Source organism: Chrysochloris asiatica, unplaced genomic scaffold (assembly GCF_000296735.1).
Source record: "Chrysochloris asiatica unplaced genomic scaffold, ChrAsi1.0 scaffold00058, whole genome shotgun sequence".
In the NCBI taxonomy this organism is placed as follows: Eukaryota; Metazoa; Chordata; class Mammalia; order Afrosoricida; family Chrysochloridae; genus Chrysochloris; species Chrysochloris asiatica.
The window spans coordinates 3,640,470-3,660,467 of record NW_006408576.1 but is presented as its reverse complement, the minus strand read 5'-3'; the positions used below and the strand labels follow the sequence as shown (position 1 = coordinate 3,660,467).

The 19,998-nt window shown below is 38.0% G+C and overlaps 1 protein-coding gene across 1 annotated transcript in view; it reads left to right on the top strand.

Moving 5' to 3' along the window:
* PXDN (peroxidasin homolog (Drosophila)) overlaps positions 1–19,998 on the top strand; it is a 222,611-nt gene that overhangs the window by 183,317 nt on the left and 19,296 nt on the right. The window contains exons 16-17 of the mRNA XM_006863963.1: positions 171–328; positions 10,274–11,777. Coding sequence (XP_006864025.1) covers positions 171–328; positions 10,274–11,777 — 1,662 coding nt within the window. The remainder of the gene's footprint in view (positions 1–170; positions 329–10,273; positions 11,778–19,998) is intronic.

The window sequence follows — 19,998 nt, the reverse complement described above, 5'->3', positions numbered from 1 at the left end:
TTTTTTTTTTTTTTTTTTTGCCTTCTGCTTCGGATAAGTAAGGTACAGTATGTTAAAATATTAAATAGAAATCATTGTATTGTTTGGATGTTAATGATTTAACATCTTTAGTAATATTTTTTCATTTAATTTGCATTTTTTTCTTCGTTTCCTCCCTAATCTCTTGATAGCCGTCCTCGCTCTCCAAATGATTTGCTGGCCTTGTTCCGGTATCCAAGAGATCCTTACACTGTTGAACAAGCAAGAGCTGGAGAAATATTTGAAAGAACATTGCAACTGATTCAGGAGCATGTGCAGCATGGCTTAATGGTTGACTTAAATGGAACAAGTTAGTATTTCATGTTTTTGCTTCCTCTTCCCCTTACCTAAGTACTATATATGAATGTCAGTATCAATGATAAAATATTATTCAGTGCTGTACTCTTCATGATATTAAGTTTCAACATTTTCTATTCCACTATGTTTATAAATTAGAAAACATTTTAAAAATGTAGATTCTGGAGAGGGAGTAAAATCCTGTAATTCTCACTTTGGGTCTGACAAGAAAATCTCTTAGTCATGTGAGACTGAGGTGATCATAGTTCTCTCCAAACTCTGCATCTGGTAGGCTGTGTGTTAACTTCACAGTAAGACTTGTGACATTCTGTTGTTGTTAAAGTGCTATCAAGTCGGTTCCTACCCATAGCAACCCTATATAGGGTTTCTGAGGAGCAGCTGGTGATCTTGAACTACCTACTTTGCAGTTCAGACGGCTTTGCAATCTGGTGTGTTAACCCTCAGTGCCACACCAGGACTCTAGAGCCTGTATTATAAAGGAGATTTTATTGTAGACTTCATAGGATAAATAAATGAATACATTTAATAATAATGCAACTATTGTTATAAAAATTTTACCAAAATAAAATTTTAAAAAGAATGGAAGTATAGTAATGACATTTCTCATTTACTGGGCAACAACTTTGTGCCAAAACCAGAAGCAATTGAGTGTCATATATTATCTCATGTTACAAGTAGGGCTGCAAACCACAAGGTCAGCAGTTTGAATCTACCAGCCATTCCTTGGGAGAAATATGAGACCTTCCCCTCCTGTAAAGATTTATAGCCTTAGAAACCCTATACAGGATCACTACGAGTTAGAACGGACTCCATGGCACATACCCACTGCCACCACCATAAACATTAAAGATGATGTGTATTAGGAGTTCAGTCATATGTAAAACAAGCTAATAAAACCATCTCGGAGACTACTGTAAGGATTACATGAGGTAATACATGACGCTCAATTGCTTCTATTTTTGGCACAAGCAAAACAAGCAATTGGGTGTCATATACTGCTGTAAATGTAAGATGCTATTACTAAGTTGTTGTTAAGTATCATCTAGTTGGTTCCAACTCATAGCGACCCTATGTACAACTGAATGAAACACTGCCTGGTCCTGCGCCAACCTCACAGTTGCTGCTATGCTTGAGCCATTGTTGCTGCTACTTATGGAAATCCATTTCATTGGGGGCCTCCCTCTTTGTCAGTGTCCCTCCACTTTACCAAGCACAATGTACTTCTCCAGAGGCTGGACTCTCCTGATAATATATCCGAAGTATGAAAGACAAAGTGTGGCCATCTTGGCCATTACTATACTATCATTATTTTTTGAATGTTATTTTGGTAAAATGTTTATAACAAAAATGTGCCATTGTAACCACATCTAATGCCATTAATTCCAATCGCCATGTTGTACAACCATCACTACTATCTGTTTCCAGATCTTTTTCATCAGTCCAATCAGACATTCAGCTCCCTTTAAGCAATAATTTCCCATTCCTCTCCACTCCTAGCCTTTGGTAGCCACTAATAAACTTTTGTCTCTGTATATTTTCCCTATTCTGGATATTTCATATAAGTAGGATCATATAAATATGTCTGGCTTATTTCATTCAGCATAATGTTTTCAAGGTTCATTCCTATCATAACTTACATCAGAACTTCATTTCTCCTTATGGCTGAATAATATTTGATTGTATGATTATACCACATATAATTTATATATTCATCTTTTGATGGATACTTATTCCACCTTTTGGCTATTGCAAATAATGGTACAGCAGAAATTGGTGTACAAATATCTGTTTAAGTCCCTGCTTTCAGATATATGTGACTTAGTGGACTTGCTGGGTTATACGTTTAGTTTTTTGAGAAAACACCACATTGCCTTCTACAGCTGCTATACCAGTATAGTCCCACAACAGTATATGGTGCATACACACAATGGAATACTACTCAGTGTTGAAGAATAGCAATGAATCTGCAAAACTGCTCACAACATGGATGAACCTGGAGAACATTATGCTGAGTGAAATTAGTCAGTCACAAAGGACAAATATCATATGAGACAAATGCTGTACAAAGTTAAGAAAAAAAAAAGTTCTCTTGGTAAAATAAGCAATTTATGATGGTTACGGGTGAGGTGGAAGAGGAGGGAAAATTATTCATGAGTTACAGGGTAGACATAGTACCATGGGTGACAAAACGGGCAATATACAGTAAAAGGGAGCTTACCAAAGGAAAGATGAAGATAGCAGGATATACAGGGAGGAATGCATGCAATGTTAAGTGAGTAGAGGTAAATACTGTTAACTGTTGGTACATGGAAGGGATTGCAATCATTGTAATGAAGCAAAGTGTATGATTTGTTGAATGTAAAACTGATGATAAGTTCTGTAAACCTTCATTCAATTCACAATTAAAATTTTTAAAAAAGATCATCATATGAAAATAGTTTTACTTCTTTCTTTTGGATTTGGATGCTTTTTAAATCTTTTTCTTTATTCTTACTCTTTTTCATTGCTATGGCTAGAACTTCCAGCACAATGTTAAATAGCAATGATGAGAGCAAATATTCCTATTGTTCCTAATATTACTGGAAAAAAAAATCAGTATTTCATCATTGAATATGGTGTTAGCTACAGGTGCTTCATAAATATATAGTTTTGAGAGATTGCACCTCTATTTCTAGTTTGTTGTGATCTTTATCATGAAAGGGTGTTGGATTTTGTTAAATGACCTATCCTCATCAATTATTATGATCATCTGTTTCTTTTTATTAATTCTATTCATGTGGTTCATTGTAATGATTAATTTTCTTACTTTGAAAACCACCCTTACATTCTGGGGAAAAAGCCCACACGGTCTTTATGTATAATCCTTTTAATATGCTGTTGGATTCAGTATGCTTGAATTTTGTTCAGGATTTTTGCTTCTACATCCGTAATGGATAATGATCTGTTCCTTTAATTTTCCTGTAGTACCTTTATCTAGCTTTGATATCAGGGTAACGCTGACCTTATAGAATGCATTAGCAAGTGTTCCATCTTTTTCTGTTTTAGCTTTTTTTCTGATGAGGTTCAGATTGATTGATACTACTTTTTCTTTAAATGTTTCATGTAATTCACTATCTAGTCCCGATCTTTGCTTTGCTTTGTTTGGTGTTTTTTACTCCTATTACTACTGATTTACCGATTCAGTTTCTTCAACTCTTACAGGTCTATTAAGAGTTTCTAATTTTTTAAGTCAATTTAGGTCACTTGTATATTTCTATGAATTTTTCCATTTCATCTGTTGTTAGGTGCCATCGAGTCAGTACTGACTCATATCGACCCTATGTACAACAGAAGGAAACACTGCCCGGTCCTGGGCCAACCTCACAATTGTTGCCACGCCTGATGCTGCCCCTTTGCCAATCCATCTCGCTGGGGGTCTTCCTCTTTATCTCTGACTCTCCACTTTATCAAACATGATATCCTTCTCCAGTGACTGATCTCTCCTGACAGTATGTCCGAAGTATGAGAGATGAAGTTTGGCCATTCTGGCCTCCAAGGAGCACTCTGGCTGCACTTCTTCCAACACAGATCTGCTTGTTCTTTTGGCAGCCCATGGCACTTTCAGTATTCCCCTCCAACACCATAACCATTTCATCTAGATTGTGTAAAATTGTTCATAGTTGTTGTTATTATTAAATGTCATCCAGTCATTTCTAACTCATAGCAGCCATGTGTAGGGTAAGTCTTGCAGGAGCGGAGAGCTTCATCTTTTTCCTGTGGAACAGTTGGAGGACTCAACCCACAGACCTGTGGTTAGCAGTCCAGTGCTTATCCTTGTTAATAGTATTCTCTTATAATTTTTTTTTTCTGTAATTTCTGTAGTATTGTCCCCACTTTTGCTTTCCAGTGAGCATATCTTTTTGATCAGAGGGATCAGTTATTTTAAAGTTTAATATTATTCTAAAATATGAATGTATGAGATAAAAGTTATGTAGAAATGAGAACTATATGACTGTTTGTTCCCCTCTTGCAATTACTCTGAGCCATTTCTTAATTTAGTTTAAGACTTAATTTTTGGAGTCCCTGGGTAACATGAAACAGTTAAGTGCTCAGCTCCTAATTGAAAGTCTGATAGTTTCAATCCATCCAGAAGTGTCTTTGAAGAAAGTACTGGCAACTTCTTTCCAAAAAATGTCAGTCATGAAAAAATCCAATTGAGTGAGTGCAGCCCTATTCTGAAACACATGAAGTTTGTCTGAGCCAGAAATGACTAAATAGTTTAAAAAATGCATTTTTTATACATTCAGACACTGATAAGTCTAATTCTGTGTATAAACCATAGTTCTTGCTCACTCAAAATTTTGCAATAGTTTTACTGCCCTTTCACCTCACCTTTTCGATGGGAAATTTTCAGAGTTCATGGCCTCAGAACAGTTACCATTTTTATTTATGAACAAAAGTCTTATCTCACGCTTGTTGTAAATGCCAAAACGAATTCAGTTTTTTTCAACAGAATATTTAGACACTTGGTTTGTTAGGGAAGGGTTAGATGCTAGGTGTTCAGGGATTAATTGGATGCATTTATTGTGACAATTTCCAATTTTCTTTGCAAGTCCCTATATGGACCTATCATGGAGATTACTTTATTTCTTTCTGATATAGAAAATAAATATTGTTGTTAGCTGCCATCAAATTGATCCCTAACTCATGTTAACCCACAGTGTACACAACAGAAAAAGCACCACCTAGTCCTACACCAAGGAGCTCTGGTAGTGTAGTGGTTACGAATCGGGCTGCTAACCTCAAGGTCGGCAGTTGGAAACTAACAGCTGCTCTGCGGGAGAAAGATGGGGCTTTCTGCTCCTGTACAGATTTGCAGCTTCAGAAACCCTGTGCAGGGTCGCTATGAGTCGGAACCGACTCCACGGTGCTTTCAGTGGTGGTGGAGTCCTACACCATCCTCATGATTGAATGCAGATAGGGTCATTGTGATCCATAGGTTTTTCATTGATTTTTGATACTATAGAATAAGCTGCATTTCTAAAATAGAGGTAGATGGTTCAAATCCACTTGCCGCTCCTCAAAAACTCTTAGGGTCATTAAGAGTGGAACCAACTTACCAGCACTTAACAACAACAGTACAACAAATGGGAGTTGCTAGATGTTATTTCTTGCTGATACATATGTTTTTCCTTTAGTAAATAGTTCAGATCTTTAAATATTTGCCATGGTGTCTTCTTCAAGCAAACCACAGGAATCTTCTCCCACAACCTCCACAAAAATAAAGCAAATATAGAACTCGCATTCTAATTGAGGCTATGTTTAAAGTTGCTTCTTATGATCAATTATATGCTGATTTCAAACAATATAAAAATTTCAAAACTTGGAAAAGCAGAAATAAAAAGAAAATCAGCTATAAACCCCAACAACTTGAGATCATTGTATACATTTGTTTTTTTATCTAACACCTTTACTTAGATAAAATTCTTTAGTTCTTATTTCACATGTATGTATTGAGCACATACTCTATTCCAGTCACTGTTTTAGATCTGGATATACAACAGTGAAGAAAACATATCAGAATGTTTGCTTTCAGTGGGAGAGACAGACAATCTATGATAAGTCAGTATTCATAATAGGCACACGGTGAGTGATATGGAAAAAATTAAGTGGGAGTGCTGGGGTTACCATTTTATATAAACTGGTCAACAGATGGCTTACTAAAAAGATGACTTTTTAGTTAAGACCTAACAAAAGCAAGCCATGCAGATATCTGTGGGAAATGTGTTCCATGCCCAAGGAACTGTGAAGGCTCTGAGATGAGCTCATGTTTGACATATTTGAGGAACAACTAGCAGGAATTGTGTTTAGATCAGAGCAAAGAAAGGGTACTGGGATCATAGGAAATGAGGACATAGATATGAGGGTGTGTAGTCCTGGTGTGGTGCTGTGGGATAAAGCACTGGACTGTGAGGTCAGTTTGAGCCATAAGGTCAGTGATTCAAACTCACCAGCTTGGAAATCCTATACAGGGTGTCTGTGAGTTAGTACCGACTCAATGACATTTAACAACTGTCATAAAGAGGAGTCCTGTTGTGCCACTGTAGGATAAGCACTGGACTGCTAACCTCAAGGTCAGCGATTCAGACCTATCAGCCACTCCTCAGAAACTCTACATAGAGTTGCTATGAGTCAGAACTCAACCACAACAACCATAAAGAGCCTTTGTTGTTGGTGTTAACGTAGGTGATTGTAAGTATTTTGTCTTTTCCCCTGTGTGAAATGGGAAGCTATGAGAGGATTTTGTGTCAAGAACTAACAACATTTGACTGGTATTTTAAAGTATCAGATTGTTGTGTGACAAGACTATCAAGAGATGAGGACAGATGCAAGAAATTAGGGTTGAAAAGTGCTAGTGTTTTAAATGTAATTTGAAAGTAGAAGTGACAAGATTTTCTCTTAGTTTGAATATAGTTGGTAAAAGAAGAGTCAATGAGGATTCAGTTTGTGCCTGAGCAGTTGGAAGAATGGTGTTGATTCATTATGAAATGGGGGAAGATTAAGTGAGTGGGATAGGATTAACTTTCTCTCTCTCTCTCTCTCTCTTTCTCTCTCTCTCACACACACACACACAAACATTTATCTCTAATCATACATGCTGATTCTGTCTATGAGGTAACGTGACATATCCACTGTTTAATAATATAATTTAAAAGTTTTTAAATAAAACTTTTCATGGACATTTTTCTATATAATAATTATAGACACACCTCAGAGATATTGTGGGTTTGGGTCCAGATCATTACAATGAAGTGAATATCTCCCAAAAAATGAGTCACCTTTTTTTGTTTTGTTTTGTTTCCCATTAATGTTTACACTACTATGTTATATTACACTATTCTGTGGTCTCTTAAGTGTCCAATTGTTGTTGTTGTTGTTATGTGCCGTGGAGTTGGTTCCAACTCATAGTGACTCTGCACAGGGTTTCCAAAGTGTCCAATAGCATTATAAAAAAGTATGAAGTACTGCAAGAATTACCAAAATGTGGCTCAGAAACACAACATGAGCACATGCTATTAGAAAATTGGTACCAGCAGACATGCTTGACACAGGGTTGTCCCATGCTCTCAATTTGTAATGAATGCACTATCAGTGGAGTGCAATAAAATGAGGTATGCTGTAATTGTCAAGCCCATTCCCTTATGTTTAGGTATGTATTTTTCTTGCATTTCAGTATTTTGAATCGTCATTTATTGTCTGTATTTGAGATTGTTTGTATTTTAAAGAGACTTATGTTTATAGAGAATAAAAGTGATCTTGAAATGGTCACGAAAGACTCATTTTCCATCTGTTAGTTATAGACAGTAGATGGTCAGCCCTTTCTAAGTTTCTATGCAGATTTATTTGGTAACTCTTTATCTGCATTACTATATCTGATTCCTTAAAAGATGATTATGTTTGTTTGTTTATTCTCATGTATATTGGTTGATGTACTGCCCTGACTTGTGCTTTTGTGTGGTCCCCTCTCCAAGGGCATAAAGCAAAAGCCAGGTCTGGAAAGCAAGCCTGAAAGAATTGTGCTACTGCCTGTTCTCTGGCCGCTCACATTCCGCCTGTCTGCTATTAAACCTATGGCTAAACGCCTTGGAAAAAATTATAGTGCTGGGAGAAAGCTACTGAGATTTGTCATTGAGCCCACAGACTGAAAATTTGAGAGGAAGCATTTTTCTTCTTGGCTGTCTTCTTCCTTGGCTCTTTTGATGTTCAAGATTGAGAATTTTCTGAGACTTCCTAAAAGTTTAACTGTGAAAATAGAGCCAGACATTTCAATTTCACTGGTAGAGTCCTTGGGAAATGTGTACTGCTAAAGCCTTTCAAGTCAATTTGAGCCTGAAAGCTCTCATGGCAAGGAAAACTTGAGTGTATGTATGTACAATGGCAGAACTTTGTGTCCTCAGACAATCTGTCAGTATTTATATTCCTGATTATTTCTCCCCCAGTCGATGAATATTCTTTACCTCTAACTCTTTCTTTGCATACTTATATGAGGATTTCAGATACCTTCCCCACATAAAAAAGGGGCTATTTTATCTTTCTTACTTTGAAAGATAAAGGTTTTTCCTAAATAACCACAGTCACTTGGGGCACGTGTTGACACTGCACAACTTCCCCAACCTTGAAGTTAGATTGGAAATTGCCACCCTCAGGTTTGATTTGCCATTGACCTTGGTGTCCTGCTTGTTTTTTTATCAGGTCAGCCACTGAAAACTCAGCTTTGAAAGGAATAAAGAGCAGTCTAGTGTTGAAACTCTGCCTCAAACTAGGTGTTCACCAGGTGTCTTTCAGATGTCCACTATCAATTGTGTTTGCCTCAAAATTTTTAAATAGCTTGTGCTCATGGTGTCTCTGTGAGTTTGTTATGGTATGTGGTGCTCTACATCAAAGCAAGGTACTTGTTAAACAGACACCAGAATGGGGTGGTGGATGGTGATTCTTGTTTGCTTTAAATGTGTTCTGAGTTAGTCTTGATAGCCATTCATCAGCTCTGAGACATTTTAGACAGAAGATGCAGTGAACTCAGAACTTAAGCATGTTTGTCAGTGTAGAAAGCTAGTAAAGCCAGCCCTGGAGAAGAGGAACTTTGAAGAATGAGAAGGATTTGGATGTGTGAACATGTAGGGGAAGGGCATTGGCAAGGCAAAGAGTCAGGAGATTGTGTACCATCTGGGAACATTAAGTAATTTTGTCTCACTAGAGCAAGTGTCTTGAAGGCAAAGAATAGTAGATAATATGAGGAAGAGCTATTGGAAATAGTTTTCCAGGCTAATAAGTTTGGAATTTCTTCTGTAATGAGTAGGCAAAGACTGAAGTTTTTTAGCAAAAAAAGAAAAATGTCATTACACTGCATAAGATCAATCAATGGGGAACATCCTAGTGGTATGGCATCAGAAGGCTAATCTTGGAATTCAATGCAAGGAATAGTGGCAGTAGAAATGGAAAGGAGGACACAGTTTTTAGGAGGCATAAAAATGGTGGTGGTTGTGTGCCGTGGAGTTGGTTCCAACTCATAGTGACCTTGTATAGGGTTTTTCAGCCTGTAAATCTTTACACGAGCAGAAAGCCTGCAGAACAGCTGGTAGTTTCAAACTTCTGACCTTGAGGTTAGCAGTCTTACTCATAACCACTATGCTACCAGAGCTCCTTGGGAGGCATAGTTGTTGTTGTTAAGTGCCGTTGAGTCAGTTCTAACCCATAGCAACCTTGTGTAGGGTTTCCGAGGAACAGCTAGTGAGCTTGAACCACCAACCTTGCAAACGGCTTTGCAGTCCTGGCACCACACCAGGACTCTGGGAGGTATAATAGGAGTTGTAAATTAATTGTCTAATAACTGTCAAAGATCACTTAATAATCCTTTGAATAATCTCTTTCTGGGAAAGTAGTTGTAGTCTTGCCATTTGTGTTAATAGTCCACAGGAGAATGGGCAGGATTGTTCCTTTTTTGGGGGGGGTGAGGAGCGGGAAATGACTGTGTGTAGTGGGTCATATTGAATTTTATTTATAGGTTATTTGCAACAGTTTAAAGTGAATTTGAAAATCATGTTGTTTTTATTCAGCAAAGTTATTAGGACTGAAATTACAGATGAGGATATTATCCCCATTAGCTTTAACTATTGAAACAACAAGATTGATGAAATTGCTAAGGGAGACATGGTAGAGGAACAGGAAAAGCAGAGAACACCTTTGTTTGGAGTTGGGAGAAGGAAAAAGAACAGAGTAAGAGAAGAAGAAATTTTAGTAAACAAGAAGGTAAGAGAGTAGGAAGATCATGTTCAATATGTGACAAACTATGGAGATCCCAAAGATAATGACAGATAAGAAGGGACTATTAGGTAAGCAATGTTCTGTATCTGTTTTCCAATGGAAATAAGTTTTGCCTTGCTTTTGCATTTCATTTTAGGTTACCACTATAATGACCTTGTGTCCCCTCAGTACCTGAATCTGATCGCTAACCTCTCTGGCTGCACTGCCCATCGTCGAGTGAATAACTGCTCAGATATGTGCTTTCACCAGAAATACAGGACCCATGATGGAACATGCAATAATCTCCAGCATCCTATGTGGGGGGCCTCTCTGACTGCTTTTGAACGTTTATTAAAGTCTGTATATGAAAATGGATTCAACACCCCTCGAGGTATTAATCCAAACCGACTCTACAATGGGTATGTTCTCCCTATGCCCCGGTTGGTATCAACGTCTCTGATAGGCACAGAAACGATCACCCCTGATGAGCAGTTCACCCACATGATGATGCAGTGGGGTCAGTTCCTCGACCATGACTTGGACTCCACTGTGGTGGCCCTGAGTCAGGCCCGATTTTCTGATGGGCAACACTGCAGTTCTGTCTGCAGCAATGATCCTCCCTGTTTCTCAGTTATGATCCCACCAAATGACCCCAGAGTCAGAAATGGTGCCCGATGCATGTTCTTTGTGCGATCCAGCCCTGTGTGTGGCAGTGGCATGACGTCCCTTCTCATGAACTCTGTTTATCCCCGAGAACAGATCAACCAGCTCACTTCGTATATTGATGCATCCAATGTGTATGGTAGCACGCATCATGAAGCACAAGAAATCCGGGATCTAGCCAGCCACCGGGGGCTTTTGAGACAGGGCATTGTGCAAAGATCTGGAAAGCCACTTCTTCCTTTTGCAGCGGGGCCACCGACCGAATGCATGAGAGATGAAAATGAAAGTCCGATTCCTTGTTTCTTAGCTGGAGACCATCGAGCAAATGAGCAGCTGGGTCTGACCAGCATGCACACACTTTGGTTTAGAGAACATAACCGTATAGCTACAGAACTACTCAAACTGAATCCCCACTGGGATGGGGACACCATCTATTATGAAACAAGGAAAATTGTGGGTGCAGAGATTCAGCACATCACTTATCATCACTGGCTTCCTAAGATCCTTGGTGAGGTGGGAATGAAGATGATGGGGGACTATCAGGGCTACGACCCCAGCATTAATGCTGGAATCTTTAATGCCTTTGCAACGGCAGCTTTTAGATTTGGCCACACACTTGTCAATCCAATACTCTATAGACTTGATGAGCATTTTGAGCCTATTCCTCAAGGCCACATACCTCTTCACAAAGCCTTCTTCTCTCCCTTCCGAATTGTGAATGAAGGAGGTATTGACCCCCTTCTCAGAGGACTGTTTGGGGTTGCAGGGAAGATGCGCGTGCCCTCCCAGCTACTGAATACAGAGCTAACCGAGAGGCTCTTCTCCATGGCTCACACTGTGGCTCTGGATCTAGCTGCCATCAACATCCAGAGAGGCCGGGATCATGGAATCCCTCCCTATCATGATTACCGGGTTTACTGTAACCTGTCATCAGCTTACACTTTCGAAGATCTAAAAAATGAAATAAAAAATCCTGAAATCCGGGAGAAACTGAAACGGTGAGTTTATAGAAACCATGACTTTGAATCTTTATTTGTTAATGTCAGTTTAAAACACACAACAAAGGATACCCAAATTGTAGGTATTTCCTTATTATTATTTGTCTTTACAGTTGCACTTGGTGACACCATGGTTGGTGCAGCTAAGTGCTTGACTACTAGCTGAAAGACTGGAGATTTGAACCCACTCTATGGCACCTCAAGAGAAAGGCTTAGAGATCTGTTTCTAAAAGGTCACAGCCTTAAAAAAGCCTTTGGAGCAGTTCTACTGTACACAAACAATGTGGCCAAGAGTTAGAATCACCTCAATCCCAACCAACAACTACACATAGTCAAGTTTTTGTTTATGTAATACAGCAGTTAAGGAGTCTTTTTGGTTGGTTGCTAACTGGAAGGTCAGCTGTTGAAATCCATCAGTTGCTTCTTGGGAGTACTATGGCAATCTGCTTCCATAAAGATTTACAGCCTTGGAAACCCTTTGGGTCAGTTTTACCCTGTCCTGTAGGGTTGCTGTGAATCAGAATCAAGTTGATGGTAGTGCGTTTTGGGGGTCTAATAAAGAGACTTTGTAAGAGAAGTCTATGAAGGTCAAGAGAATGGGTCCCAAGATTGAGAGAAGGATCTCTAGTGTCCAGCATGTAGCAGGCAATAAATAGACACTTGGTTGCTGTAATATGTTGCAAGAGGAGAGGAACACAAGGAGGAGCACAGGATAAATGAAATCAAATCTATGTGCATTCAACTGTGTTTATAGATAAGCTTTACTGACTATGAAAAGATAAGATAAGCTATGAATTAAATTATGTTTAACTGGCAGAGGGACTTGACTAGAGAGAAAAATGAATTATCTGAATGGAAAAATATCAGAACTAAAACTATCTGGAACTTCAGTGAAAATGTTCCTACTCATATCAAGTGTGAAAAGAAAAAGAGCTAGAACTTTGTGTTAGCAGAGTGGTGGTATGCCATTGAGTCAGTCTTGGTGTGGTGCTATAGGATATGCGCTGTAGGGTATGGCTGATAATCATAAGGTTGGCAATTCACACCCAGCAGCTGCTCCTCAGAAATCCTATACAGGGACCCTGTGAGTCAGAACTGACCAGACAGCAGTTAACCATTTAGTTATCCTATGAGATTATGGTCCTGAGTCTTCAAACCCAGTAAATCTGTCCTGTAATTGTTAGTTTGTATTAGGTAGCATACATAACTCTGCCCCATTATTTGGTATATATATCAATATATGAGTGGTGTGTATAAATGTCTATATATGCATACCCATGTACTCGGATGTGCCTTTCTATACACATATATGCATGGATATATACCTATGTAACCACACACACATTTTTTGGAGTTGTTATTGTTGTTGTCGTAAAATTGAATGTTATACCATTTGCTGAACGTAGCCCTTATTCTTACTTCTCATTGTCTTCATTTACATTGGACAAGTTGTATAGACTTCACCAATATTGGATATTGCTACAAAATAACTAGTGTTTACCATCTAGAAATTGATTCCCTCTTCTTCCTCCTTCCATTCCTGGTAACCATCATAAGATGTTGCTCTCTGTATGTATACCTATTCTTGACTTCATAAAAGTTAGAACATACAATATTTGTCTTTTTGTGGTTGGTCTGTATTACTCAGCATAATATCCTCCAGATTCATACATTTTAACAAATGTTTTGTGGGCTCCTCTGTTTTTATAGTTGTGTAGTATTCCATTATATATGTGGACCACAATTTATTTATTTATCTGTTAATGGGCGCTTTTTGCCATTGTGAATAATGTTGCAATGAACATGAATATGCATATGTCTATTCATGTCACTGCTCTTACATCTCTATATACCTAGGAATGTGATTGCTGGATCATATGCCATTTCTATTTCTAGTTTTTTGAGTAAATGCAATACTGTTTTCTATAGTGGTTGTACCATTTTACAGTCACTCCAGCAATGCGTAAGAGGTCCAACCCTCCCACAACTTCATCAGCATTTGTTGTCTTCTGTTTCTTTGATCATTGCCACTTTTACAAGGATGAAATGCTATCTCATTGTAGTTTTAATTTGCCAGTCTCTACTGGAGTCTTAAGCTCTGTTGCATAGTGGTTATGAATCGGGCTGTGAACCACAATGTCAGCAGTTCGTAATTACCAGCTATTCCATGGGAGAAAAATGAGGCTTTCTGCTCCTGTAAAGAATTACAGCCTTGGAAACCCTGTACAGGGTCGCTATGAGTCTGAACCAACTTCACGGCACATAACAACAACAATGGAGTCTTGGAGTCCTGGTGTGGCGCTGTGGGTTAATACATCAGACTGCAAAGCCATTTGAACTTCAAAGTTGGCAGTTCAAGCTCACCAGCTGCTCCTCGGAAATCCTATACAGGGTCGCTGTGGAAACAACTTGGTGACATTTAATAACAACAGTGGAATCCTGGTGTAGCTCTGTGCGATAAAGTACTAGACTGCAAGATAGGTTTGAACTACAAGGTCGGTGGTTCAAACTCACAAGTCATTTCTTAGAAACCCTATACAGAGTTGCTATGAGTTGGAATCAACATGACAGAGTTTAACAAAAACAGTGGCGCTGGTGTGACGCTGTAGGATATGCACAGGTCAAACCCACCAGCAGTTCCTCAGAAACCCTATACAGAGTCTCTGTGAGTCCAAACCGACTTGACCGTATGTAACAAAAATGACTAGTGATTAAGCATTGAACTGCTAACTGCAAGGTCAGTGGTTCAAACTCACCAGCTTCTCTGGGAAAGAAAGATTAGGCTACCTGTTTCCATAAAGATTTACAGTGTTGGAAATCCTATGTTGCTATGAGTCAGAATTAACTTGATGACATCAGGTGGCTTAATGACTAATGATTGGATGCATCTTTTCATGTATTTACTAGCCACCTGAATGTCCTCTTCTGGTAAAGTGTTTTTTTTTGTTTTGTTTTGTTTTAATTGGATTACTTGTGTTATTGAAGTGTTGAATTTTCTGTATAATTTAAAGATTAGACCCTTATCTAATATGTCATTGCCAAAGCTTATTTCCCCCTTAATCTCCAGTTCTTTTGTTAGTCCCTTCGTAAAGTCTTTTGATAAGCTTGTTGTTGTTGTTGTTAAATGCCATCGAGTCAGTTCCAACTCACAACCACCATGTACCAGGTTTTCAAGGAACGACTGGTGGGTGTGAAGTGTCGTCTTTGTAGTTAGCAGTGCAGTGCTTATCCTACAGTACCACATCAGGACTCCTTGATGAGCATAAGTATCTCAATTTTAGGTGGTACCAGTTATCTGGTAACGTAGTGGTTATGAGTCAGGCTGCTAATCTCAATCAAGGTCAGCAGTTTGAAACTACCAGCTGTTCGGCAGGAGAAGAACAGGCTTTCTGCTCCCGTAAAGACTTATAGCCTTGGAAGCCTTATACAGGGTTGCTATGAGTTGGAACTGACATCACGGCACATAACCACCAGTTAACTGGAGCCCTGGTGGGGCACTGTAGGATAAGCACTGGACTTGCTAACCACAAGGTTGGTGGTTTAAGCCAGACAGCTGCTCCTTGGAAACCCTATATAGGGTTGCTATGAGTTGGAACTGACTATGGCACTACAACAACAACAACCAACCACTTTCCAATTTATCTTCTGTCATTTGTGCATTTTTAGTTTTATTTGATAGATTATCCAGGCCAAAATTTGGTGCCCTAGTGGTGCATTGAGTTGAACGTTGGAGTGCTACCAGAAAGGTTGGTGGTTCAAATCCGTTAGCTACTCCTTGGGCAAAAGCTGTGGCAGCAATCTGCTTCTGTACATATTATAGCCTTGGAAAGCTTGTGGTCCATACAGCTGTACTCTGTCCACTAGGCTTGCTGTGCATCAGAAGCAACTTGACAGCAATGTTGTTGTTGTTTTAAGCATGCTGAAAATTAGATCCCTTAGCAGTTTGAAACTACCAGCTGTTCTGCAAGAGAAAGATAAGGCTTTCTGCTCCCTTAAAGATTTACAGCCTCAGAAACCCTGTACAGGGTCGCTATGAGTCGGAATTGACTCCACGGCACATAACAACAACAACAACAACAAGTTCTGACCCTATTTCTCTTCCGGGGTATTTATTACCTGTAACATTTAGGCCTTTAAGTCATTATAAGTTACTTTTGGGGCCTAATGTATGAGATACAGATTCTGATTCATTTTTCTGCATATGGATATCCAAGTTTTCTAGCATCATTTGTTAAAGATATTGTTACTTCCCCCATTGGACGGGCTCTGACCTTTGTCAAAGATCAGCTGCCAATTTTGGATAGTTGGTTATGTGCCATGGAGTTCGTTCTGACTCATAACGACCCTGTATAAGGCTTCCAAGGCTGTAAATCTTTACGGGAGCAGAAAGCCTCATCTTTCATCCATGGAATAGCTGGTAGTTTCGAACTGCTGATCTTGAGGTTTGCAGCCCAATTTGTAACCACTACGCTACCAGAGCTCCTTAGATTTACTACTGGGTTCTCAATTCAGTCTTTGCAATTTGCCACTGTACCAATACCAGGCTGTTTTGATTATCATGGCTGTGTAGTAAGTTTTGAGATCAGGGAATGAGAGACCTCTTGGTTTGTATTCTTCTTCAATATTGTATTAGCAATTTTTGGGCCACCTTCCTTTCCATATAAACTTGAAGATTTAAAGTGCTTCCATTTCATTAAAGAATGTCATTGGGATATAGATTGGAATTGCATTATATCTATATGTCACTTTTGGTAATATTGAGCTTTTCAAAATATTTTTGTTGTGTGCCATCCAGTCGTTCCAACTCATAGCAACCCTCTATAGGGTTTCAGAGGAGTGACTGGTGGGTTTGAACTGCCAAACTTGCTGTTAACAGTCCAGTACTTGTCCTACAGCACCACACCAGAATTTCAGATCTTTATTGGAGCAGAAACCTTCCTCTTTCTCCCATAGAGCAGCTGATGGATTCAAACTGCTGACCTTGTGTTTAGCAGCCTCAAGTCAACCCTTTATACCACAAGGGCTCCCTTTCACAGTGTTAAGTCTTCCAATCCATAAGCATAGAATGTTTTCCATTTCTGCAGATCTCTTTTATTCTTGCAGTAGTGTTTTATAGTTTCCTTGTATAAATCTTTTATGAACTTTGTTACATTTATTCGTAGGTACTTTATCCGTTTGGGGCTATTGTAAATGATATTCATTTATTGTGCTTCCTTTTCAGGCTCCTTGTCATTAGTGTTGAGGAACCCAACGTATTTCTGTGTGTTTATCTTGTACTATGCCACTTTGCTGAATCCCATAAGTTCCAGTAATTTTCTAATGGTCTCCAGGATTTTCTTTGCATAAGATCACGTCGTCTGCCAACAAGGATAATTTTCCACTTTCCTTTCCAATTTGGATACCCTTTATTTATCTTTCTTGCCTTGCTGCTCTTACTAGAACTCTCAGTACATTATTGAATAGGAATGGTGATAAAGGGCATACTTGTCTGGTTCCCATTCTCAATGGAATGCTCTCAATCTTTCCTCATTGAGAATAATGTTGACTTTTGGTTTTGTATTTATGCCCTTAATTATATTGAGGAATTTCCTTTATTCCTATTTTGCTGAGAAAAGGAATCTCAGGATAGTGTGCTAGATTTTATCAAATCTCTTCTGTGCTGACATGCTCATATAATTCTTTATCTTTGTTTCATTTATGTGGCGAATTATGTTGATTGATACTCTTATGTTGAACCATCTTTGCATCCATTGCATGGATTTCACTTGGTCATATTGTATCATTATTTTTTATATACTGCTGTTGAATTCTGATGGCTAGAAATTTATTATCTATATTCATGAGTCATATTTACCTGTAATTTTCTTTTTTAGTGGTGTCCTTGCCTGCATTTGATATTAGAGTTATGGTGGCTTCATAGGAATAATGAGGGAATATTCCTTCTGTCTTTAGTTCTGGAATATTTTGAGTAGAATTGATGTCAACTCTTTTCTGAACATTTGGTAGAATTCTTCAGTGAAACCATCTAGGCTGTGGTTTGCTTTGTTGTTGAAAGTTTTTCTAAAAATGACATCTTCGGTTTTATGTTCAGTTAGGTTGGTAGTATGTTTCTAGAAATCTGTCCATTCTAGGTTTTCAGTTTGTTGGCATATAATGTTTCATAACCCTGTTACTATCCTTTTGATTTCAGTTGGCTCTATTATAGCATTTCCCACCTCATTTCTTATTTTGTTTTTTTATGCCTTCTTATTAGTTTCCCTTGATAATCTGACCAGTGGCTTGTCAGTTCTGTTGATCTTCTCAAAGAGCCAACTTCTCTTCTTGCAGATTCTTTCTACTGTTTTTGTGGTTTTCATTTCATTTGTTTGTGCTCTAATCGTTACTACTTCCTTCTTTTCTAGTTACTGTGGATTTATTTTGGTGCTCATTTTCTATATTGAAGTTTTACAAATAAACTATTGATTTTTATCTCTCTTTTTGTTGTGCATATTGATTGCATTGTTCTCCTTTGTTCTTGTCCAGACTAAAATGACTTTTTCCAATAATTTCTTGGATCTTCCAAACTTATTTTGAAAAAAATTCAAAGGAGTTAGCAATCCAGCTTTATGTCCCCAGTAGACTCATGATTCTATGCTTAGTTACCTGCTATAGACCATCGTACAGAAATTAATTATCAGTTTTAATTATATATTATATACTATCTAACTTTCTTTTTCAGAAAATTATTTATTAAAGGAGATTGTCAGTTGGGAAAATAAGATGTAAATACGTGAAAAGTTAAATGATGATAAAACACAATAAATCAGGGATGTCACCTACTATGTGATGATTTCAAAGGAAAGAGAGTTTTTTTTTTTAACAGAACTTAATTAAATGTGCCGCGATCATCTATTTTACTGGGATCCACTAGTTTTATTTATTGATTGATTTTAATTTCAAGACATCCAGGTTAATGGAAGGTGAACAGGATGTAACTTGACTTTGAGCCAACTATGCCTCTTTGTTGTTGTTAAGTGTCATCGAGTTTATTCCAAACCACAGCGACACTGTATAGGTTTTCCGAGGAGCAGCTGGTGAGCTTCACCTTGTGGTCAAAGTGACTTTGCAGTCCAGCACATTAACCCACAGCGCCACACCAGGACTACCTCTTACTAACTAACATTAATTTGTGAAAACTATATACTTTTATCCTTAATGAAAATAACACATTTGACTAAATTGGAGACTTTAAGCCTAGTTTAGTTCTTAATTCCCAACATACTTAAGAAACCTGCTTATTCTGATCATATAATGATGGGTCCCTTCTGAAATTGGGGCTAGAATGAATGGAGAGAGAGATGGAACTTCCTGCTGTGGGAATAAGAGTTCTGTTTTGTTTGGGGAAAAGGATAAACAATATACCTCCTCTTCACACTACCTTAGTGACTGGACCAGATGACCTTTAAGATTCTTTCTAACTATTGTTGCTATTGGTAAGTGCTGTTGAATAGAATCTGTGAAGTAGGTTGGGACTCACAGCAATCTTATATGGAAGCTATAAATACTTGCACCATAATAGATAACTTAGAAGTTTAACAGTAATGTCATTGAACTTAGCATAGTTTATTCGTCTTTGAAATTTTAATTCCAAAGAATAAATGTGAGTTCAAAAAACTAGTTCAGAAAAAGAATTGTTCACCAAGGATACAGAAGCTTTGTACACATTGTTAGTTAAGAAACAAACTTTCTGTCTTGATTGTAGATATTAGCCCAATATCACTAATTTCAGCATTGTGATAAAGGTAAGTCTGCATTGTAGAATTATTTTATAAAAACGTAGTGGCACTCTGAATACCAAGTGAAACTAAGCTATCTGTTGCTTACTGCAATTCTACGGATGTTATAAGAGATTATGTAAGAATGATTGAAAATGGAAGATGCCAGTTTTTATAAGGATATATTTCTAAGGAATTGGGAGAATTTGATAAGTATATTTCTTCCTAGACTTGTAAGCTTTGTTATCTTAGTCTTTTGTACTATCTGTACTTAGTAAAGATTTTCTTTCCAGTGAGCATATTTTCAATAAATAGTAGAATGCCAGTTTTATTCTTTATAAAAAATGAATGTTCATAGCGATTTATAGTTTATGAATTTAACTGAAGCAACAACAACAAAACCCCCAAATAAATAGTTGAGCTGATTCTAACTCATGTAAACCCTGTGTGAAGAGCAGAACTGACCC